This window comes from Amphimedon queenslandica, unplaced genomic scaffold (genome assembly GCF_000090795.2).
Source record: "Amphimedon queenslandica unplaced genomic scaffold, v1.1 AMPQUscaffold_13123, whole genome shotgun sequence".
In the NCBI taxonomy this organism is placed as follows: Eukaryota; Metazoa; Porifera; class Demospongiae; order Haplosclerida; family Niphatidae; genus Amphimedon; species Amphimedon queenslandica.
The window spans coordinates 36,061-57,555 of NW_003546641.1; the positions used below are offsets into that span (position 1 = coordinate 36,061).

Here is a 21,495-nt window from a genome sequence, read left to right on the forward strand (position 1 = left end):
CATCTTCCATGGCATCATCATCTGTGATGTCATCTTCTATGACATCATCATCTGTTATGCCATCATCATCTGTGACATCATCATCTGTGATTTCATCTTCGATGACATCATCTTCAGTCATCAAAACTTCAGTTTTGTCATCTTTTAGCTCTCCTTCACCATCATCTTCATTGTCCCCATCTCCATCTCCTTCATCAACTCCATTATCTCCTTCACCTTCTTCTTCCTATAAATCTCCTTCACCAACTCCCTCACTCTCCTCCTCACATTTACCTTCAGTATCTCCTTTACCATCTTCTTCACCAACCTCTTATAAATCTTCTTCACTTACTCCTTCTCCTTCATCATCCATCCATTCTTCTTCTTCTCGGTTGCTCATCTCTACCACTTCTGAAACCAGAACATCAACTAGCATTACAAGTATTATTAACAAGAATTGCTGTTATTTATTTATTGTTGTTTTATTTTTAGGTTCAATTGTTCCTTCTCCTACTTGTCCCTCAACAATAGCAAGTGTATCTCTTCAAAACACTATCACTTTATTGCTTACCAATTATAGTATAGCAACAGTAAGAAATTGTGATAAAAATTGAGAATTCATTTTTTCACCATTTGTCATGAAAACCATGTTCTGAGGACTATAAGTACATAGTATTTTGTCAAAAGTGGCTATGAATGAATTACTTCATATACCTTTTACAGTATGTTCTGTAAGATGTTTAGACAAGTTCCAATTAAAATTTTATAAATTTTAAAAGTTGCTCCAAAATCAGGCCAAAGTTCCAGTACTACAGTACATGGTCCTGGGCCAAATTTTATCAAAATTGATAAGAAAAAATTTCTCCATTTTTATAATTTTTTTCTGATGGAAATACATGTTTTTATGTTGTGTAAAAGTTTGAATTGATTCTGATCAAAATTGAATTTTTTATAAATTTTTGAAGTTGCTCCAAAATCAGGCCAAAGTCCCTGTACTACAGTACAGGGTCTCGGGCCAAATTTCATCAAAATTGACAAGGAGAAATTTTTTCATTTTTATAATTTTTTCTGATGCAAATACATGTACTTATGTTGCGTAGAAAGTTTTAACAGATTCCTATTGAAATTAGATTTTTTATGAATTTTTTAAGTTTCTCAAAAATCAAATAATAATCAGGGTATTTGTCAAAAATGGCTCTGAGAGAAGTCTTAATTTTTATCACATTTACTAATGCATATACACCTATTTGTGTTTGTACATATACTTGACTTTGTGTCTAAAATTGGCTAAGTTCTTGAGTTGAGGGATTTTTAGTTAACAGTTTCTAATTGGTTCCTTTGTTCATTTGACAGTTCACTAGTTCTGCTCAGGAGAGGTTTAAGCAAATCACAGCTGAGATTGTACATAACTACTGCACATACTTCAAGCAAGACTGCAATCCAATAAAACTCACAGACACTACAAAGTATGTAAATATATAAATATATATAGCAATTGAACTACGACTTGGGCTACATACTGGACACTGAAAATTTTAATGTATTTTCATTGTAGGACTGATGGTAGTGTATGTGTGGTGATCACCAGGATACTGTCTGGAGGATCAACCAATGACCAAACATTAGTTACTTTCTTTGTCACACTAAATGATGGAGCAGACCTACTACCAGTAACTGCTCTGACCGTCTCTGTTGAAGTACATAATTATCACTATCTACTAGCTCCTATAATTATGCTTCATTTTTATAGGCTGGCATACGCAATGGAAACTATAATAGTTTCACTAGAGTTTATTTAGTTAGTGGATCAGCCAGCTCTTCCATGACACCATCAGCAACACTGAGTTCATCTTCATCTACTGGAACAACTGTTGGAGTTGCTGTAGGAGTTGTATTACTAGTAATGATAACGATAGGAGTTGTGGTCATAGTACTGGTGTTTATGTAAGTTATTTCCATTAACATTAAACTAGTGTGAGATTGTAAAATATTTTAAAATGAATTCCATCTGATTTGTATTTTATAGGATTCTGAAGGGAAGACGTGCTAGTAAATACAATATTGATGGAGCAACGTTTGCAGATGCAACTACTAACAATCGCTATGGTGGCAATACTGTGCTAAAATCTGTTTATGAGGAATCTGAAAAGGCTACCTTCAGTAACCCTCTGTATGGTCAACTTGATGAGGATGATGGATATGAGCATATGAACTAATAATTAATAGAATAAGCTGTTTAATTGTGATAATAAGAGATACTGTTAATGCTTCTACAAAATTTAATGCACCTGAACTAGCATAGCTACCCTTTATTATGTAAATTATTTTATTGTGTTACATCCTTTGTAACTTTTGTCCCTTGATTTTTAAAAGCATGAACATCAAAAATTAAATTTCGTTCATGGTCACAGTTTTGTCCCTTGATTTTTAAAAGCATGAACATCAAAAATTAAATTTCGTTCATGGTCACAGTGCAGTTTTTGAAAAGAAAAAGATACTGCTTACTAACGATGCTAGACTACTTGCTCAGTGTAGATCTATGTATGTAGTGAAGCAGAGATAATCATAGTAGTGCTTATGCAAATTTTGCTTTATGTGTGTATAATAAATGATAGCTGATTAGCATACTTATTAGTTATGAGGGAGAGTCCTTGCCGTGGGCTGTCTTACTATTATTTCTAAGTTAATTACTGTAGTGCCTATGTTGTGGTAAGGATGGAATGTGAGACAGTTATTTCATACTCTGCAATGCATCCTGTATTGTATGCATGTATGCATGTACTGGCATGTGCTTTGTGTATGCATGTCATCTGTGGAATGTGGGGGATTTACTATGCACTATCTGATAAGCTGGATCATTTCCAACAAGAGAAGAATAAACAAAGCTAATGATGCTTCTACTGTATGGATTATTGATTCTCTTGATGTCCTCTATCGAAGGTACAGGTTAACATATTATTGTTATGCTGTCTATATATGTTATGTAGTCTCTGGATGTACTCATGGTGACATAAGGCTTGTTGGAGGCAGTGACCAATATGAGGGGAGGGTTGAAGTTTGTATAAATGGTAGCTGGCACAGTGTCTGTGATGATGGTTGGGGAGCTCCTGATGCTACTGTAGTATGCAAGCAACTAGGATATGCATATTCTGGAAGTAAGAATAAGTGAGATTCAAAGGATATTGCCTTAAGTAAATTTTTAGATGCCAAGCCTTATGGTAGTGCATACTTTGGTCAAGGTAATGGTACTATAGCCATTGAGAATGTGGCTTGTGCTGGAACTGAAACATTTCTCCTTGCTTGTACTTCCAGTTCAATCTTTGGTACAACTTGCTCACATTCTGAAGATGCTGGGGTTGGCTGTGAAGGTATGTAGAGCTACCTAATTCAGTTTGTACATTTAATGATACTTTTAATAGCTCCATGTACTAATGGGCAGATCAGGCTAGCAGGAAATACTAATGTTCCTCAGGAAGGAAGAGTAGAATATTGTTTGAATAATAATTGGGGAACAATATGTGATAGCTCCTGGGGAGCAACTGATGCTCAAGTAGCTTGTTATCAGTTAGGATATCTTACAACAGGTCAGTATTATAGTTTTGTTGCATTGTACAGTTGTTACTAATGATACTAGGAGCTATTGCTTATAGTTCAGCTAAATTTGGTTCTGGCACTGGTCCAGTATATTGGCGTTATTTTGGATGCAGTGGAAGTGAAACTACTCTAAGTGCATGTAGTAAAAGTTCTGGATCAAGTTGTTCCCATTCATATGATGCTGGTGTGAGATGCCTTGGTATGTTCATGATTTTTTAGCATTTTATTAATAAACTTAATTTATAGTTAATTCAACTGTGAATTGTACTTATGGTGATGTCAGATTAACCAGTGGATCTAATCAGTATGAAGGAAGAGTTGAAGTATGTATTAATGGAATATGGGGTACTGTCTGTGATGATTATTGGGACTCTAATGATGCTACTGTTGTGTGTAAACAGCTTGGTTATGGCTATAGTGGAAGTAAGACAAATGATTAAATAAGTTTAATCTTTCCACATAATTTTTTTAGATGGTATTGCTTATTCCAGTGCTCATTTTGGTGCTGGTAGTGGCAAGATATGGATGGATGATGTAGCTTGCAGTTCTTCATATACTAAACTAATATACTGTCCTAGTTCAATACTGGGTACTAGTAACTGTGGTCATTCTGATGATGCTGGAGTCAGCTGTCAAGGTAAGAATATTAACCTTTTCAATAGCAATTACCATATAGGGCGTATATTTCATGGTGATTTAATTTCACTAATTTCACGGTTTTAAAAAATTCGTGAAAATTATTTTTTATCATACTAATAATGATTAGTACAAGAAAAACACAAAAATTTTTCTTGTGAATAGGTTAAAAGGTGATTTCTGTGAAATATTTTCCCTGGGAAATATATCCCCTATACGGTATTGTACTTTTGTATTTGTAGCTCCATGTACTAATGGACAGATCAGGCTAGTAGGAAATACTAATGTTCCTCAGGAAGGAAGAGTAGAATATTGTTTGAATAATAATTGGGGAACGATATGTGATAGTTCCTGGGGAGCAACTGATGCTCAAGTAGCTTGTTATCAGTTAGGATATCTTACAACTGGTTAGTAGATAGCATTTTGTAGTACATAGTTGTTATTGATGATACTAGGAGCTATTGCTTATAGTTCAGCTAAATTTGGTTCTGGCACTGGTCCAGTATATTATCGTTATTTTGGTTGCAGTGGGAGTGAAACTACTCTAAGTGCATGTAGTAAAAGTTCTGGATCAAGTTGTTCCCATTCATATGATGCTGGTGTGAGATGTTCTGGTATGTACATCATTTTTTAGCATTTTACTAATGAATTTTATTTATAGTTAATTCAACTGTGAACTGTACTTATGGTGATGTCAGATTAGTTGGCGGGTCCAATCAATATCAAGGAAGAGTTGAAATATGTATTAATGGAATATGGGGCACTGTCTGTGATGATTATTGGGACTCCAATGATGCTACTGTTGTGTGTAAACAGCTTGGTTATAGCTACAGTGGATGTGAGATAATGATTTAAATAATTCTAATCTCTCCTCACAATTTTTTAGATGGTATTGCTTATTCCAGTGCTCATTTTGGTGCTGGTAGTGGTAAGATATGGATGGATGATGTAGCTTGCAGTTCTTCATACAATAAACTAATAAACTGTCCTAGTTCAATACTGGGTACTAGTAACTGTGGTCATTCTGATGATGCTGGAGTGAGTTGTCAAGGTATGGACCTTTTCAATAGCAATATTGTACTTTTGTATTTGTAGCTCCATGCACTGATGGACAGATCAGACTAGTAGGAAATACTAATGTTCCTCAGGAAGGAAGAGTAGAATATTGTTTGAATAATAACTGGGGAACAATATGTGATAGCTCCTGGGGAGCAACTGATGCTCAAGTAGCTTGTTATCAGTTAGGATATCTAACAACTGGTTAGCAGATAGCATTATGTAGTACATAGTTGTTACTCATGATACTAGGAGCTATTGCTTATAGTTCAGCTAAATTTGGTTCTGGCACTGGTCCAGTATATTGGCGTTATTTTGGTTGCAGTGGAAGTGAAACTACTCTAAGTGCATGTAGTAAAAGTTCTGGATCAAGTTGTTCCCATTCATATGATGCTGGTGTGAGATGTTTTGGTATGTTTATAATGTTTTAGCATTTTATTAATAAATTTTATTTATAGTTAATTCAAGTGTAAACTGTATTTATGGTGATGTTAGATTAGTTGGTGGATCTAATCAATATCAAGGAAGAGTTGAAGTATGTATTAATGGAATATGGGGTACTGTCTGTGATGATTATTGGGACTCCAATGATGCTACTGTTGTGTGTAAACAGCTTGGCTATAGCTATAGTGGAAGTAAGATAAATGATTAAATAAGTTTAATCTTTCCACATAATATTTTAGACGGTATTGCTTATTCCAGTGCTCATTTTGGTGCTGGTAGTGGCAAGATATGGATGGATGATGTAGCTTGCAGTTCTTCATATACTAAACTAATATACTGTCCTAGTTCAATACTGGGCACTAGTAACTGTGGTCATTCTGATGATGCTGGAGTCACTTGTCAAGGTATGAACCTTTTCAATAGCAATGTTGTACTTTTGTATTTGTAGCTCCATGTACTAATGGACAGATCAGGCTAGCAGGAAATACTAATGTTCCTCAGGAAGGAAGAGTAGAATATTGTTTGGATAATAATTGGGGAACAATATGTCATAATTCTTGGTCAGCAGTTGATGCTCAAGTAGCTTGTTATCAACTAGGATATCCAACAACAGGTAGTATAGTTTTATTATGATTTAAAATAAATGCTTTCAATTTTAGGGGCTGTTGCATATAATTCAGCTAAGTTTGATTCAGGTACTGGCCCAATATATTACACTTCTGTTGGATGCAGTGGAAGTGAAACTACTATAAGTGCATGTAGTAAAAGTTCTGGATCAAGTTGTTCACATTCACAAGATGCTGGTGTGAGATGTTTTGGTATGTACACTCTTTCTTAGCATTTTTAATGAATTTTATTCATAGTTAATTCAACTGTGAATTGTACTTATGGTGATGTTAGATTAGTTGGTGGGTCTAATCAATATCAAGGAAGAGTTGAAATATGTATTAATGGAATATGGGGTACTGTCTGTGATGATTATTGGGACTCTAATGATGCTACCGTTGTGTGTAAACAGCTTGGTTATAGCTATAGTGGAAGTAAGATAAATGATTAAATAAGTTTAATCTTTCCACATAATATTTTAGACGGTATTGCTTATTCCAGTGCTCATTTTGGTGCTGGTAGTGGTAAGATATGGATGGATGATGTAGCTTGCAGTTCTTCATATACTAAACTAATATACTGTCCTAGTTCAATACTGGGTACTAGTAACTGTGGTCATTCTGATGATGCTGGAGTCAGCTGTCAAGGTATGGGGACCTTTTCAATAGCAATATTGTACTTTTGTATTTCTAGCTCCATGTACTAATGGGCAGATCAGACTAGTAGGAAATACTAATGTTCCTCAGGAAGGAAGAGTAGAATATTGTTTGAATAATAATTGGGGAACAATTTGTCATAATTCTTGGGGAACAACTGATGCTCAAGTAGCTTGTCGTCAATTGGAATATCTAACAGAAGGTTTGCAAAATTCAAAACTGTATAGTGAGTTTTAGTTTTTTTCCTTCTTTAGGAGCCATTGCCTATTCATCTGCTAAGTTTGGTTCTGGTACTGGCCCTATACTGTATCGCAATGTTGCATGCACTGGAAATGAACTAGCACTTAGTAACTGCAGCAAGGCTTCTGCTGGAGGCTATTGTAGTCACAGTCAAGATGCTGGCATAAGATGCCTTGGTTAGCTGTGAATTATAGTCACATACTCATAATGATTTTTATCTACAGTCAATTCAACTGTGAATTGTACTTATGGTGACGTTAGATTAGTTGGTGGATCTAGTCAATATCAAGGAAGAGTTGAAATATGTATTAATGGAATATGGGGTACTGTCTGTGATGATTATTGGGACTCTACTGATGCTACTGTTGTGTGTAAACAATTGGGATATTCTTATGCTGGATGTAAGATGTCATTCCATTTTATTTTTAAAGTTAAATAATTTATGTAGACGGTATTGCTTATTCCAGTGCTCATTTTGGTGCTGGTAGTGGTAAGATATGGATGGATGATGTAGCTTGCAGTTCTTCATATACTAAACTAATATACTGTCCTAGCTCAGTACTGGGTACTAGTAACTGTGGTCATTCTGATGATGCTGGAGTTACCTGTCAAGGTATGAACCTTTTCAATAGCAATATTGTACTTTTGTATTTCTAGCTCCATGTACTAATGGGCAGATCAGGCTAGCAGGAAATACTAATGTTCCTCAGGAAGGAAGAGTAGAATATTGTTTGAATAATAATTGGGGAACAATTTGTCATAATTCTTGGGGAGCAACTGATGCTCAAGTAGCTTGTCGTCAATTGGGATATCTAACAGAAGGTTTTCCTAATATTATTGATATTAGATATACTTAAGTTTTGTTACTTCTTTAGGAGCCATTGCCTATTCATCTGCTAAGTTTGGTTCTGGTACTGGCCCTATACTGTATCGCAATGTTGCATGCACTGGAAATGAACTAACATTTAGTAACTGCAGCAAGGCTTCTGCTGGTAGCTATTGTAGTCACAGTCAAGATGCTGGTATAAGATGCCTTGGTTAGCTACATGTAGTTTTGATTTAGTTATAATCATTCTGTTTACAGTTAATTCAACTGTGAATTGTACTTATGGTGATGTTAGATTAGTTGGTGGGTCCAATCAATATCAAGGAAGAGTCGAAATATGCATTAATGGAATATGGGGCACCGTCTGTGATGATTATTGGGACTCTAATGATGCTACTGTTGTGTGTAAACAATTGGGATATTCTTATGCTGGGTGTAAGATGTCATAAAGTTTTCTAAATTTATGTAGATCTATAAATTTTAGATGGTATTGCTCATTCTAGTGCTCATTTTGGTGCTGGTAGTGGTAAGATATGGATGGATGATGTAGCTTGCAGTTCTTCATATACTAAACTAATATACTGTCCTAGTTCAATACTGGGTACTAGTAACTGTGGTCATTCTGATGATGCTGGAGTCACCTGTCAAGGTTTGTGTTAATAATATCTTTAGCTATTTTAAATTATTTCTTTTATGCTGTAGCTCCATGTACTAATGGTCAGTTGAGGTTAGTTGGTGGTTCTGTAGCATATGAAGGAAGAGTTGAAGTTTGCATGAACAATGAATGGGGTACTGTGTGCTATGATTACTGGGGTACACCTGACAGCAGTGTTGTATGCAAGCAACTTGGATACTCTGAAAATAGTAATGATGAATATGATTTTATATAATTATTTCTATTGTGCTGTATTAATAATAGATTCTGTTGCTTTTACTAATAATAATTTCGGTTCTGGAGTTGGTAAGATATTCATGGATGATGTTCAGTGTTCTGGCAATGAAGCAAGACTCATTGACTGTACTTATGACTCAATAACTTCTGACTGCACTCATTCAAGAGATGCTGGTGTTCGCTGCCAATGTATGTTTATGTGCAATTAAAGGATTTATTATTATTATTTCTCTATTTTAAACAGTGTTGCCTGTTGTGGTTACGTCATCATCCACAATACAGCTGCAGTCTTCCACTCAAGTATTGACATCATCTTCTGTGACATTATCAAGTCAAGTTATAATTTTGTCTTCTGATTTTTCCTCTTCAATTGTTAAAACTTCAGCATCTCCATCACCATCTCCTTATAAATCTCCTTCGACATCTTTTAATGAATCTCCATCACCATCTCCTTATAAATCTCCTTCGACATCTTTTAATGAATCTCCATCACCATCTCCTTATAAATCTCCTTCGACATCTTTTAATGAATCTTCATCACCATCTCCTTATAAATCTTCTTCACCATCTTTTAATGAATCTCCATCACCATCTCCTTATAAATCTCCTTCGACATCTTTTAATGAATCTCCATCACCATCTCCTTATAAATCTCCTTCGACATCTTTTAATGAATCTTCATCACCATCTCCTTATAAATCTTCTTCACCATCTTTTAATGAATCTCCATCACCATCTCCTTATAAATCTCCTTCGACATCTTTTAATGAATCTCCATCTCCTTATAAATCTCCTTCGACATCTTTTAATGAATCTCCATCACCATCTCCTTATAAGTCTCCTTCACCATCTTTTAATGAATCTCCATCACCATCTCCTTATAAATCTCCTTCGCCATCTTTTAATGAATCTCCATCACCATCTCCTTATAAATCTCCTTCGCCATCTTTTAATGAATCTCCATCTCCTTATAAATCTCCTTCACCATCCTTAACCAAGCCTCTTTCACGATTTTTTACTAAATCTGCTTCGCCATCTTTTTCTCCATCTACATCTCCTTATAAATCTCCTTCGCCATCTTTTAATGAATCTCCATCACCATCTCCTTATAAATCTCCTTTGCCATCTTTTAATGATACAACATCACCCTCTCCCTCACCATCATCTTCAATATCCCCCTACAAATCTTCATCATCACCTAATACAATCACAAGTATATCTTCATATATTAAATTTTTATTTTACATTGCTATAGGCTCTACTCCTTCTCCTACTTGTCCCTCATCAATAGCAAGTATATCTCTTGAAAATACAATGACTACACTGCTTACTAACTACAGTATAGCAACTGTAAGTATATATCTGTTTTAGGCTATAGTAATTATTTTTTTTAATTACCAGTTTACTAGTTCTGCTCAGGAGAGGTTTAAGCAAATCACAGCTGAGATTGTAGAGAACTACTGCACATTCTTCAAGCAAGACTGCAATCCAATAAAACTGACAGATGAAATGAAGTATTTGCAATCTTATAATGTATGTAGACAATAGTTCTATATTTTCATTGTAGGACTGATGGTAGTATATGTGTGGTGATCACAAGGATACAGTCTGGAGGATCAACCAACAAGAGAGCTACCAATGACCAAACATTAGTGACATTCTTTGTCACACTAAATGATGGAGCTGGCCTGCTACCAGTAACTGCTCTAACCGTCTCTGTTGAGGTATCTTTATATGATTGGATTATGATTTCATGCTGTTTTAAGTACTGTCTACATGCTTCTGCCATTTAAAAAAATTTAGTTAATGCCTATATAATTGTTATCATTATTGTTTTGTTTCTTATAGGCTGGAATAAGAAATGGAAACTACAATATTTTTTCAGAAGTTGTTATAGTTAGTGGATCAACCAGCTCTTCCACTACTACACCATCAGCAACACTGAGTTCATCTTCATCTACTGGAACAACTGTTGGAGTTACTGTGGGAGTCGTATTACTTGTCATGATAACCATAGGAGTCATTGTCATAGTACTGGTGTTTATGTAAGTTAAAGAAAAGTGGGGGGTGTGAATATTCTACATGTTTGGTATAGGGTTCTGAGAGGAAAAAGAGAAAATCAGTACAACACTGGGGCTGAAGTTTTTGAGAATTTAGTGACAAAAGGTTCGAACTCTATTAATAGTGGTCCAGTGTTTAGGTCTGTGCTGGAAGAGTCAGAAAAGAAATTCTCTAATCCTATGTATGGTCACGATGATGATTAAACAAGAAACAATTATTACTAACTAAATCATTAACTAATTTTTTTATAAGTGTATGCTAAGACCCCCATTTTTTCAATAGCCAGAATTGTGTCATAAAATGTAGTAAAATGGAAAACTCTCTCCTAGCAAATTAAACAATTCATCAAAATTCAATTTTGATAGTAAATCATTCACACTTTCTAATTATTTACCGTATAGTGGGTATATTTTGTCTGGAAAAATGTTCGTTCTAAGCAGGATTAGAAATTTTCTTTCGTTTTATTTTCGTTCTGAGCAGCCATTTTGCACACGTGGCATTAAGGAAACGCCTTTTTCGTTTGGAAAATGTTCATTCCACAAGAAATGAGAACGAAAAAAACGAAATTAAACTTGAACGGAATATACCCGCTATACAGTATAATGCATTGGAAAATGTAATAAAAATGTAGAATTCTCTCTTTGTAAATTTTGATAAAATTTGACCTGAGACCATGTACTGTAGTACAGGGACTTTGGCCCAATTAGTTCCATTGGCACAAAATTTTTCACAAGCAAAACCCATTAGTTCCATTGTCACAAAATCTGTGACAAAAACACATTAGTTCCATTGTCAAGAAATCCAAAACAAGCAAAAAACCAATTGGTTCAATTGCTACAAAATCCGTGACAAGCAAAAACTCATTTGTAGTACAGGGATTAATTGAGTAAATTTTTGAGCAGCTTCAAAAATTCGTAAAAAATCCAATTCGGATCAGAATCAATTCAAACTTTCTACACAACGTAAGTACATGTATTAGCAGGGGCGTATCTAGGAATTGGTGAAGGGGGGTGCTGAGGGCGCGCGAAGCGCGCCGCGATTTTGGCCACACCCACTTTTACGGCGGTAAAACGGCCTTTTCCTGCATTTTCGTCAATTACGGGTGGGGCCAAAATCATTTCAAGCATACTGCTCTGTTACTGATACTTCTGATTGCTCCTTAAAGCACTGGAAACTGCTGAAATCATGATAAGGGGGCTAGATAACTTTGTTAAGAGGCTTGGTAGTGATGCAAGAGTCCAGGACTTCAGTAATTTTTTCTGAGCCCAGCCCTGAGGGGGGTGCTCAAGCCCCCTCAGCCCCCCCCCTAAATACGCCTCTGTATTAGATTCAAAAAATGTAATAAAAATGAAGAATTCTCTCCTTATAAATTTTGGCAAAATGTGGCCAAAAACCATGTACTATAGTACAGGGACTTTGGCTCAATTTTGAAGCAACTTAAAAATTTATAAAAATCCAATTTTGATTGGAATCAGTCCAAACTTTCTACACAACATAAGTACATGTATATGTACCAGAAAATGTAATAAAAATGAAGAATTCTCTCCTTGTCAATTTTGCCAAAATGTGGCCAATGACCATGTACTTATAGTACAGGTACTTTGGCTCAATTTTTGAGCAACTTACAAAATTCGTAAAAAATCTAATTTTGATCGGAATCAGTTCAAACTTTCTACACAACATAAGTACATGCATATGCATCAAGAAAGATTATAAAAATGAAGAATTCTCTCCTTGCCAATTTTGGCAAAATTTGGCCGATGACCCTGTACTATTAGTAACGCGGTAGCGTTACTAAGTAGGATTCACCCCCAAACAAAATGGCTGCCACGACTTTTGCAGCCTTGCTATACCTAGTACAGGTACTTTGGCTCAATTTTTGAGCAACTTACAAAATTCGTAAAAAATCTAATTTTGATTGGAATCAGTTCAAACTTTCTACACAACATAAGTACATGTATATGTATCAAGAAAGATTATAAAAATGAAGAATTCTCTCCTTGCTAATTTTGGCAAAATTTGGCTGGTGACCCTGTACTATATAGTACAGGTACTTTGGCTTAATTTTTGAGCAACTTAAAAAACTCTTTAAAAATCCAATTTTAATCAGAATCAATTCAAACTTTCTACGCAACATAAGTACATGTATTAGCATCAGAAAATGTAATAAAAATGAAGAATTCTCTCCTTGTCAATTTTGCCAAATGTAGCCCATGACCACCATGTACATAGACTATAGACTATATACCAATCTTTTATCCCGTGTTAATTAATATAAAGGACAAACATGAAAAATAAAAATGACAAAATGATCGGTTTTACTATTTATTCATGTTATACCATCTACAATAAAAATCCCACTAATGTTGCTGTGATTTTGTGGTGAGTCATATTTCTTTGCTTTGGAAGCTTCCACTGGACCCAAAGGAGTGACTTTAGTTCGTCTATACTTGATAGTTCGAAACCTATAGCAATAGGATCACAAGTATAGAGGCAAAAGTTTACATAAGTGATTTAAAGTTGCCACCAATTTTGTTCAGCTTTGAGCATGCAAGTAACATGCATCCCGTGTTTTCAAGTCAAGAAAGAATTTTTTTATTTGAGTTGCAGCAGGTAATGTCCCAATCCCACCTCTAATTGAGAGTCCCACTATCATGTACAGTACACATAAAACTACCAATAGCAACGTACACGAAAAAGAGAGCCACAGTAGACAGCAGAGCCATCAAAAGTACAGCTGCTAGCATTCCAACTACAATAACAATGATATTAGAGGGACTGAGACCACCTCCGCCGCCACAGTTACTAATGACACTACTAGACGGAAACAAAATGGAAGAGGGATCTATCAGAGATGGTAAATAAATGGATCAGAGCCTCAGAAATACTCACCATTCACTTCTTCACAGTCAGCCATTTTTCGAAGGGAGTGGCTCCATTAATACAATACAAGGGCGTGGCTCATTCTTTTACGTTATAGAGGGCGGATCGGGCTTGCCATTTTTTGTGTAAGAAGAGCGTCTCTTGTCACAGAGGTAAGATAACATATCAAATAACTGTATAAACTATCCTGTGGCCTTTGTTTTCATTTGCCGCATGACTCCTTATCTCCTTAAAATAAAAGCGAACCCTGACTTGCTATGCGCGTGCATGTATTACATGATGACGTTAATAGTAGTAACGTTTAATGCATTGAAACTGTGCCCAATGTTCACAATAGATCAGTTTTGCACACTAAAAACGAGCACAATAGCAATGCATTGTGGTTTGTTTTTCTCACTGGATACCAAAGCAATGTCTGCTCAGCATTGATATCTGTCCATGCATGCAGCCTTATCAAGAGATATTATGGCAACTTAACATGCCGCTCCATTAATGATGCAGCAACAGCAAAGCATTTCTGCAATGTGTACACATCATGTCTTAAATTTGCATACAAGTATACTATTTAATAAAATTTCTTTATTGATAGCTTGCAATATGGGGCAAAGTGGCTGGAGTATCTTTCTGATTGCAATCTCAATTCTGTGGATAGTAAATGCACAGAGTAAGTTGATTTGTGCACTATTTCATGTCGTAGCTAGCCTTACCATTCATCTGTACTAATGAATATACTACTTGAAGTCATATGACTCAGTGACCACCCAAGAGGCCACTATACTTAATTTGCATAATTATAATACGATTTAATTCTCAAACAAAAGTTTAATAGCTAAGATACTTGTAAAATCATCTAGATGTATTAAACATGGCATATTGTGTCAAACAGTGCCTCTTTTGAATACATAATGTCTGTATTTTAATGTCACATTACACCATAATTGAATTTTAACTAATGATAGTCTATCATGTACAAATAATAGTAAATCAATTTTATATTTGTAGAAAGTAGACTGTATGCCTGTAGAATGTCTGTATTTTATAATCTATGATGCCTGTAAATGAAAATGCATGATTTTTGTAATTAACCATGACCTTTGCATCACATGCTGATCATGATGTAGGAATGTATGTAATTCATAACTATGTGACAACAAGTCTTAAAAGAATTCATGCTTAACACTGTATCCTAAGAGAAAACATTAAAACACTGCATGCACCTATGCTGAATATAGTTGACACCTGTTATTGCATAGGTTGTAATCATAGTGACATTCGTCTTGTTGGTGGATCTAATGCTAATGAAGGAAGAGTTGAAGTGTGCATTAATGGAGCATGGGGTACTGTATGTGATGATCTCTGGGGGGCACCCGATGCTGCTGTTGTATGTAACCAGTTAGGGATTGATGGGAGTAAGAGTAACATATTGTTATTGTTTAATGATTGTATATTTGACAGCTTCCATTGCTCGTACTAATGCTTATTTTGGTGCTGGTACTGGCCCTATTAACATGGACAATGTTCAGTGTACTGGAAATGAAGGATTCCTTGTCAACTGTACTTACTTATCTACTCATAACTGTGCACATTTTGAAGATGCTGGTGTTACTTGTGGTGGAACTCCTCAGTGTAATAATTCAGACATTCGTCTTGTTGGTGGATCTAATGATAATGAAGGAAGAGTTGAAGTGTGTCAGTTTTATCAATGGGGTACTGTTTGTGATGACTCTTGGGGTTTTCCTGATGCACAAGTAGCTTGTAGGCAGTTAGGATTGCCTTCTTCTGGTATGATCTGAACTGATTTTTGATTGTGATATTTTGTGTAATTATTTTAAAGGTGCTGTTGCTTATGGTAGTGCATATTTTGGTCAGGGTTCTGGTGCCATTGCTCTTGATGACATGCAGTGTACAGGAAATGAATCGAGTCTATTCAATTGTACATATAATCCAAACCACAACTGTGTACACTTTGAAGATGCTGGTGTATTGTGTCAGAGTGCCAGTTGCAATAGCACTGCTGTCAGATTAGTAAATGGTCTTAATGATACTGAGGGTAGAGTAGAGGTGTGTCTCAATGGAGCCTGGGGTACAGTTTGTGATGACTTCTGGAGTACCAATGATGCCGTTGTAGTCTGTAATCAGCTTGGATACAGTATGTACTAGACTTTTTGTATCATTGTTATGATTTATTATTTGTAGATGGATCACTAGCTGCAGCAATAGGTAATGCTTACTTTGGTCTGGGAACTGGTCCCATTAATATGGACGATGTGTTCTGTTCTGGTACTGAGTCACAACTAACTGATTGCAGTTATTCTGCAATACATAACTGTGGTCATTCTGAAGATGCAAGTGTCATCTGTGTACCAAGAACTGGTTAGTTTATTGAAAGTAAAATATTATTCTTTTTATGTACATGTATAGCCAATTGTACTGATGGTGAAGTGAGACTTGTTGGTGGACAGAATTATACTGAAGGACGTGTTGAGATATGCTTGAATGGAGAATGGGGCACTGCCTGTGATGATCTGTGGGGAAACGAAGAAGCTCAAGTTGTTTGTCGACAGCTTGGATTTCCTCATGAAGGTTGAATAAATATCATTAAATTATAAATCAATCCTTTTTTACAGGCTCCATTGCTCATGGTAGTGCTACTTATGGACGTGGTATTGGTCCAATTCACTTAGATGATGTACAGTGTACTGGCAGTGAGAGCAGTCTCCTCTCTTGTTCTTATGCAGCAATCGATAACTGTGGTCATTCTGAAGATGCTGGTGTTCAATGCTTAGGACAAGGAAGTAAGTATAGTCATATTACTGTATCCTTATAAATGATCGTTTTACATTATTAGCTGAGTGTACTCATGGTTCAGTGAGATTAGTTGGTGGATCAAATGCTACTGAAGGAAGAGTTGAAGTGTGTATTAATGGTTTCTGGGGTACTGTCTGTGATGATTCATGGGGTACTCCTGATGCTAGAGTTGTATGTAATCAGTTAGGATATGCATCAAGTGGTTAGAACAGCATTCACTGAATATAAGTTTTGATTTAAATGAATTTAGGTGCACAAGCACTGTCCTTTGCAGCATTTGGTGCTGGCAGTGGTCGTATCAACATGGATGATGTCCAGTGTACTGGTACTGAAGCATTCCTAGTCAACTGTACCTACAACCCAGACCATAATTGTGCTCACTTTGAGGATGCATCAGTTCGTTGCTCAGAAGCCGAATGTAATGAAACTGATGTTCGCCTTGTTGGAGGATCAAATTACACTGAAGGAAGAGTCGAAGTGTGTGTTGGTGGAAGGTGGGGCACTGTATGTGATGACTCCTGGGGTAATGAGGATGCTAGAGTAGTCTGTAGACAACTGGGATATGAATGGGAAGGTATGCTTATGTATGATGTATTAAGTACTGATTCTCTCACTGTTCTTGTCTATAGGTGCTATTGCATATAGTTTTGCTCACTTTGGTCAAGGATCAGGTCCAATCAACTTAGATGATGTCCAGTGTACTGGAAATGAGTTACTTATAACTGACTGTCCATATAACCCAAATCACAATTGTAATCACTTTGAAGATGCTGGAGTCACATGTGCAGCTTCTCCAAGTATGATACAAGATATTAATATCAGTGCAACTGCATGGAAATCAATGTGTGCATGAATAGCTTTTTACTGGTGGCTCTATTCTTTCAATAAAATAGATGTTAAATGTATAACATTAAAGGAGTGAAATATTGAAAAACTTTAACTTTATTGTTTAAAATAAAAATATGTGTACCATTTGAAAAACAATGCAAAATTAATTCTAAGATCATAAGCACTATCTTTTCATTCAGATGAGTGCAATCACACTGACATTCGTCTTGTTGGTGGATCTAATGCTACTGAAGGAAGAGTTGAAGTATGTCTCTTTGGAGCATGGGGTACTGTCTGTGATGATTTCTGGGGAGCTCCTGATGCTGCAGTTGTATGTAGACAGTTAGGAATTAGTGGAAGTAAGTTAAGGATAAGGGTTTTATGTAACTATAATTACTTTTATAGGTTCTATTGCTCGTACTAATGCTTATTTTGGTGCTGGTACTGGTCCTATTAACATGGACAATGTTCAGTGTACTGGAAATGAAGAATTCCTTGTCAACTGTACTTACTTGTCTACTCATAACTGTGGCCATTCTGAAGATGCTGGTGTTACTTGTGGTGTACAACCTGACTGTAATCATAGTGACATTCGTCTTGTTGGTGGATCCAATGCTAATGAAGGAAGAGTTGAAGTGTGTATTAATGGTTTTTGGGGTACTGTCTGTGATGATCTCTGGGGATCTGCTGATGCTGCAGTTGTGTGTAATCAGTTAGGAATTAATGGAAGTAAGATTATTTTAATGTTATTGTTTGATTTTTTTACTATTTGTCAGCTTCCATTGCTCGTACTAGTGCCTATTTTGGTGCTGGTACTGGTCCTATTAACATGGACAATGTTCAGTGTACTGGAAATGAAGGATTCCTTGTCAACTGTACATATCTATCTATTCATAACTGTGGCCATTTTGAAGATGCTGGTGTTACTTGTGGTGTACAGCCTGAATGTAATAACACTGACATTCGTCTTGTTGGTGGATCTAATGCTAATGAAGGAAGAGTTGAAGTTTGTAGTAATGGAGCATGGGGTACTGTCTGTGATGACTCTTGGGGTTTTCCTGATGCACAAGTAGCTTGTAGGCAGTTAGGATTGCCTTCTTCTGGTATGACCTGAACTGATTTGATTGTGATATTTTATGTAATTATTTTAAAGGTGCTGTTGCTTATGGTAGTGCATATTTTGGTCAGGGTTCTGGTGCCATTGTTCTTGATGACATGCAGTGTACAGGAAATGAAGCTAGCCTATTCAATTGTACTTATAATCCAAACCACAACTGTGTACACTTTGAAGATGCTGGTGTCATGTGTCAGAGTGCCAGTTGCAATAGCACTGCTGTCAGATTAGTGAATGGTCTTAATGATACTGAGGGTAGAGTAGAGGTATGTCTCAATGGAGCCTGGGGTACAGTTTGTGATGACTTCTGGAGTACCAATGATGCTATTGTAGTCTGTAATCAGCTTGGATACAGTATGGATAATAGACTTTATGTGAATCATTGTTATTATTATTTATTTTTTATTTTAGATGGATCACTAGCTGCAGCAATAGGTAATGCTTACTTTGGTCTGGGCACTGGTCCCATTAATATGGACAATGTGTTCTGCTCTGGTACTGAGTCACAACTAACTGATTGCAGCTACTCTGCAATACATAACTGTGGTCATTCTGAAGATGCAAGTGTCATCTGTGTACCAAGAACTGGTTAGTTTATTGAAAGTAAAGTATTATTCTTTTTATGTACATGTATAGCCAATTGTACTGATGGTGAAGTGAGACTTGTTGGTGGACAGAATTATACTGAAGGACGTGTTGAGATATGCTTGAATGGAGAATGGGGCACTGCCTGTGATGATCTGTGGGGAAATGAAGAAGCTCAAGTTGTTTGTCGACAGCTTGGATTTCCTCATGAAGGTTACATAATATTATTAATTTATGAATTGATTATTTGTTTCTTACAGGCTCCATTGCTCATAGTAGTGCTACTTATGGCCAGGGTATTGGTCCAATTCACTTAGATGATGTACAGTGTACTGGCAGTGAGAGCAGTCTCCTTGCTTGTTCTTATGCAGCAATTGATAACTGTGGTCATTCTGAAGATGCTGGTGTTCAATGCTTAGGACAAGGAAGTAAGTATAGTCACATACCTATATTCCTATATAATGATCATTTTACATTATTAGCTGAGTGTACTCATGGTTCAGTGAGATTAGTTGGTGGATCAAATGCTACAGAAGGAAGAGTTGAAGTGTGTATTAATGGTTTCTGGGGTACTGTCTGTGATGATTCATGGGGTACTCCTGATGCTAGAGTTGTATGTAATCAGTTAGGATATGCATCAAGTGGTTAGAACAGCATTCACTGAATATAAGTTTTGATTTAAATGAATTTAGGTGCACAAGCACTGTCCTTTGCAGCATTTGGTGCTGGCAGTGGTCGTATCAACATGGATGATGTCCAGTGTACTGGTACTGAAGCATTCCTAGTCAACTGTACCTACAACCCAGACCATAATTGTGCTCACTTTGAGGATGCATCAGTTCGTTGCTCAGAAGCCGAATGTAATGAAACTGACATTCGCCTTGTTGGAGGATCAAATTACACTGAAGGAAGAGTCGAAGTGTGTGTTGGTGGAAGGTGGGGCACTATATGTGATGACTCCTGGGGTAATGAGGATGCTAGAGTAGTCTGTAGACAACTGGGATATGAATGGGAAGGTATGCTTATGTATGATGTATTAAGTACTGATTCTCTCACTGTTCTTGTCTACAGGTGCTATTGCATATAGTTTTGCTCACTTTGGTCAAGGATCAGGTCCAATCAACTTAGATGATGTCCAGTGTACTGGAAACGAGTTACTTATAACTGACTGTCCATATAATCCAAATCACAATTGTAATCACTTTGAAGATGCTGGAGTCACATGTGCAGCTGCTCCAAGTATGATGTATTTTAATATTAGTGTAACTGCATGGAAATCAATGTTTACTTACTGCTGGCCTTATTGTTTTTAATAAAATAAATGTTAAATGCAAGTGCAATATTGTAAAATTTGCAATTTATCATTTAGAAGATATCAAAATGAAAATATGTACCTCTCATTTTGAAGAAATAGATTTATTTTACTCCATGCAAAATTAATTGTAAACACTATCTTTTTTTCAGATGAGTGCAATCACACTGACATTCGTCTTGTTGGTGGATCAAATGCTACTGAAGGAAGAGTTGAAGTGTGTATTAATGGAGCATGGGGTACTGTCTGTGATGATCTCTGGGGGGCTCCTGATGCTGCTGTTGTCTGTAGACAGTTAGGAATTAGTGGAAGTATGTGAATGTTAATGGGTATAATATGTAACTAAAAATTACTGTAATAGATGCTATTGCTCGTACTAATGCTTATTTTGGTGCTGGTACTGGTCCTATTAACATGGACAATGTTCAGTGTACTGGAAATGAAGGATTCCTTGTCAACTGTTCTTACTTATCGATACATAACTGCGGCCATTCTGAAGATGCTGGTGTTACTTGTGGTGTACAACCTGAATGTAACCATAGTGACATTCGTCTTGTTGGTGGATCTAATGCTAATGAAGGAAGAGTTGAAGTGTGTATTAATGGAGCATGGGGTACTGTCTGTGATGATCTCTGGGGATCTGCTGATGCTGCAGTTGTGTGTAATCAGTTAGGAATTAGTGGAAGTAAGATTATTTTAATTTTATTGTTTGATTTTTTACTATTTGTCAGCTTCTATTGCTCGTACTAATGCCTATTTTGGTGCTGGTACTGGTCCTATTAACATGGACAATGTTCAGTGTACTGGAAATGAAGGATTCCTTGTCAACTGTACATATCTATCTATTCATAACTGTGGCCATTTTGAAGATGCTGGTGTTACTTGTGGTGTACAGCCTGAATGTAATAACACTGACATTCGTCTTGTTGGTGGATCTAATGCTAATGAAGGAAGAGTTGAAGTTTGTAGTAATGG

The 21,495-nt window shown here is 36.2% G+C and overlaps 4 protein-coding genes across 15 annotated transcripts in view; 3 read left to right on the top strand and 1 right to left on the bottom strand.

Annotated features, from left to right (window-relative positions):
* The window catches only part of LOC100636214 (deleted in malignant brain tumors 1 protein-like), a 13,759-nt gene extending 2,413 nt beyond the window's left edge, over positions 1 to 11,346 (top strand). For 2 of the 12 annotated variants that reach the window (XM_020001004.1, XM_020001009.1), the window contains 32 exons: positions 3,399 to 3,563; positions 3,614 to 3,772; positions 3,820 to 3,996; positions 4,046 to 4,210; positions 4,452 to 4,616; positions 4,665 to 4,823; positions 4,871 to 5,047; positions 5,096 to 5,260; positions 5,305 to 5,469; positions 5,518 to 5,676; positions 5,724 to 5,900; positions 5,949 to 6,113; positions 6,158 to 6,322; positions 6,369 to 6,527; positions 6,573 to 6,749; positions 6,798 to 6,962; positions 7,009 to 7,173; positions 7,226 to 7,387; positions 7,436 to 7,612; positions 7,660 to 7,824; positions 7,869 to 8,033; positions 8,087 to 8,248; positions 8,296 to 8,472; positions 8,522 to 8,686; positions 8,740 to 8,901; positions 8,957 to 9,118; positions 9,174 to 10,142; positions 10,185 to 10,279; positions 10,331 to 10,443; positions 10,497 to 10,653; positions 10,778 to 10,974; positions 11,025 to 11,346. In XM_020001004.1, coding sequence (XP_019856563.1) covers positions 3,399 to 3,563; positions 3,614 to 3,772; positions 3,820 to 3,996; positions 4,046 to 4,210; positions 4,452 to 4,616; positions 4,665 to 4,823; positions 4,871 to 5,047; positions 5,096 to 5,260; positions 5,305 to 5,469; positions 5,518 to 5,676; positions 5,724 to 5,900; positions 5,949 to 6,113; positions 6,158 to 6,322; positions 6,369 to 6,527; positions 6,573 to 6,749; positions 6,798 to 6,962; positions 7,009 to 7,173; positions 7,226 to 7,387; positions 7,436 to 7,612; positions 7,660 to 7,824; positions 7,869 to 8,033; positions 8,087 to 8,248; positions 8,296 to 8,472; positions 8,522 to 8,686; positions 8,740 to 8,901; positions 8,957 to 9,118; positions 9,174 to 10,142; positions 10,185 to 10,279; positions 10,331 to 10,443; positions 10,497 to 10,653; positions 10,778 to 10,974; positions 11,025 to 11,193 — 6,026 coding nt within the window. In that variant the 3' untranslated portion in view covers positions 11,194 to 11,346. Of the gene's footprint in view, positions 1 to 2,803; positions 2,920 to 2,966; positions 3,135 to 3,182; positions 3,348 to 3,398; positions 3,564 to 3,613; positions 3,773 to 3,819; positions 3,997 to 4,045; positions 4,211 to 4,451; positions 4,617 to 4,664; positions 4,824 to 4,870; positions 5,048 to 5,095; positions 5,261 to 5,304; positions 5,470 to 5,517; positions 5,677 to 5,723; positions 5,901 to 5,948; positions 6,114 to 6,157; positions 6,323 to 6,368; positions 6,528 to 6,572; positions 6,750 to 6,797; positions 6,963 to 7,008; positions 7,174 to 7,225; positions 7,388 to 7,435; positions 7,613 to 7,659; positions 7,825 to 7,868; positions 8,034 to 8,086; positions 8,249 to 8,295; positions 8,473 to 8,521; positions 8,687 to 8,739; positions 8,902 to 8,956; positions 9,119 to 9,173; positions 10,143 to 10,184; positions 10,280 to 10,330; positions 10,444 to 10,496; positions 10,654 to 10,777; positions 10,975 to 11,024 lie in introns of those variants that run through there. The other 10 variants (XM_020001006.1, XM_020001005.1, XM_020001012.1 and 7 more) reach the window with 10 other exon arrangements.
* Positions 7 to 2,372, top strand: LOC109585071 (uncharacterized serine-rich protein C215.13-like). The gene is made up of 6 exons (XM_020001017.1): positions 7 to 420; positions 472 to 569; positions 1,333 to 1,445; positions 1,535 to 1,676; positions 1,730 to 1,923; positions 2,006 to 2,372. The coding sequence occupies exons 1-6, from the start codon at positions 9 to 11 to the stop codon at positions 2,193 to 2,195; spliced, it is 1,149 nt and encodes a 382-aa protein (XP_019856576.1). The 5' UTR covers positions 7 to 8; the 3' UTR covers positions 2,196 to 2,372.
* A 1,913-nt stretch (positions 11,347 to 13,259) lies between the features above and the next one.
* LOC109585072 (uncharacterized) lies at positions 13,260 to 13,918 on the bottom strand. The gene is made up of 3 exons (XM_020001018.1): positions 13,883 to 13,918; positions 13,682 to 13,835; positions 13,260 to 13,455 (listed from the first exon to the last, which is right to left on the bottom strand). Exons 1-3 carry the CDS (start codon positions 13,905 to 13,907, stop codon positions 13,320 to 13,322), a joined length of 315 nt encoding a protein of 104 aa, XP_019856577.1. The 5' UTR covers positions 13,908 to 13,918; the 3' UTR covers positions 13,260 to 13,319.
* Positions 13,919 to 14,006: 88 nt separating this feature from the next.
* The window catches only part of LOC100636340 (deleted in malignant brain tumors 1 protein-like), a 24,025-nt gene continuing 16,536 nt past the window's right edge, over positions 14,007 to 21,495 (top strand). The window contains exons 1-23 of the mRNA XM_020001003.1: positions 14,007 to 14,025; positions 14,463 to 14,537; positions 15,127 to 15,282; positions 15,329 to 15,655; positions 15,708 to 16,022; positions 16,070 to 16,246; positions 16,295 to 16,456; positions 16,501 to 16,668; positions 16,722 to 16,883; positions 16,932 to 17,255; positions 17,311 to 17,478; positions 17,710 to 17,868; positions 17,915 to 18,238; positions 18,286 to 18,612; positions 18,663 to 18,977; positions 19,035 to 19,211; positions 19,260 to 19,421; positions 19,469 to 19,636; positions 19,691 to 19,852; positions 19,901 to 20,224; positions 20,280 to 20,447; positions 20,673 to 20,831; positions 20,882 to 20,987. Coding sequence (XP_019856562.1) covers positions 14,471 to 14,537; positions 15,127 to 15,282; positions 15,329 to 15,655; positions 15,708 to 16,022; positions 16,070 to 16,246; positions 16,295 to 16,456; positions 16,501 to 16,668; positions 16,722 to 16,883; positions 16,932 to 17,255; positions 17,311 to 17,478; positions 17,710 to 17,868; positions 17,915 to 18,238; positions 18,286 to 18,612; positions 18,663 to 18,977; positions 19,035 to 19,211; positions 19,260 to 19,421; positions 19,469 to 19,636; positions 19,691 to 19,852; positions 19,901 to 20,224; positions 20,280 to 20,447; positions 20,673 to 20,831; positions 20,882 to 20,987 — 4,577 coding nt within the window. The 5' untranslated portion in view covers positions 14,007 to 14,025; positions 14,463 to 14,470. The remainder of the gene's footprint in view (positions 14,026 to 14,462; positions 14,538 to 15,126; positions 15,283 to 15,328; positions 15,656 to 15,707; positions 16,023 to 16,069; positions 16,247 to 16,294; positions 16,457 to 16,500; positions 16,669 to 16,721; positions 16,884 to 16,931; positions 17,256 to 17,310; positions 17,479 to 17,709; positions 17,869 to 17,914; positions 18,239 to 18,285; positions 18,613 to 18,662; positions 18,978 to 19,034; positions 19,212 to 19,259; positions 19,422 to 19,468; positions 19,637 to 19,690; positions 19,853 to 19,900; positions 20,225 to 20,279; positions 20,448 to 20,672; positions 20,832 to 20,881; positions 20,988 to 21,495) is intronic.

Coding starts and splice junctions, on each gene's coding strand:
- LOC109585071 (XM_020001017.1), top strand. CDS start 9: ATGGCATCATCATCTGTGATGTCATCTTCTATGACATCATCATCTGTT. Junction 1,446..1,534: donor AAACTCACAGACACTACAAA/GTATGTAAATAT, acceptor TTTTCATTGTAG/GACTGATGGTAGTGTATGTG. Junction 1,677..1,729: donor CTCTGACCGTCTCTGTTGAA/GTACATAATTAT, acceptor TCATTTTTATAG/GCTGGCATACGCAATGGAAA.
- LOC109585072 (XM_020001018.1), bottom strand. CDS start 13,907: ATGGCTGACTGTGAAGAAGTGAATG. Junction 13,836..13,882: donor TGACTGTGAAGAAGTGAATG/GTGAGTATTTCT, acceptor CATCTCTGATAG/ATCCCTCTTCCATTTTGTTT. Junction 13,456..13,681: donor ACTGTGGCTCTCTTTTTCGT/GTACGTTGCTAT, acceptor CTATTGCTATAG/GTTTCGAACTATCAAGTATA.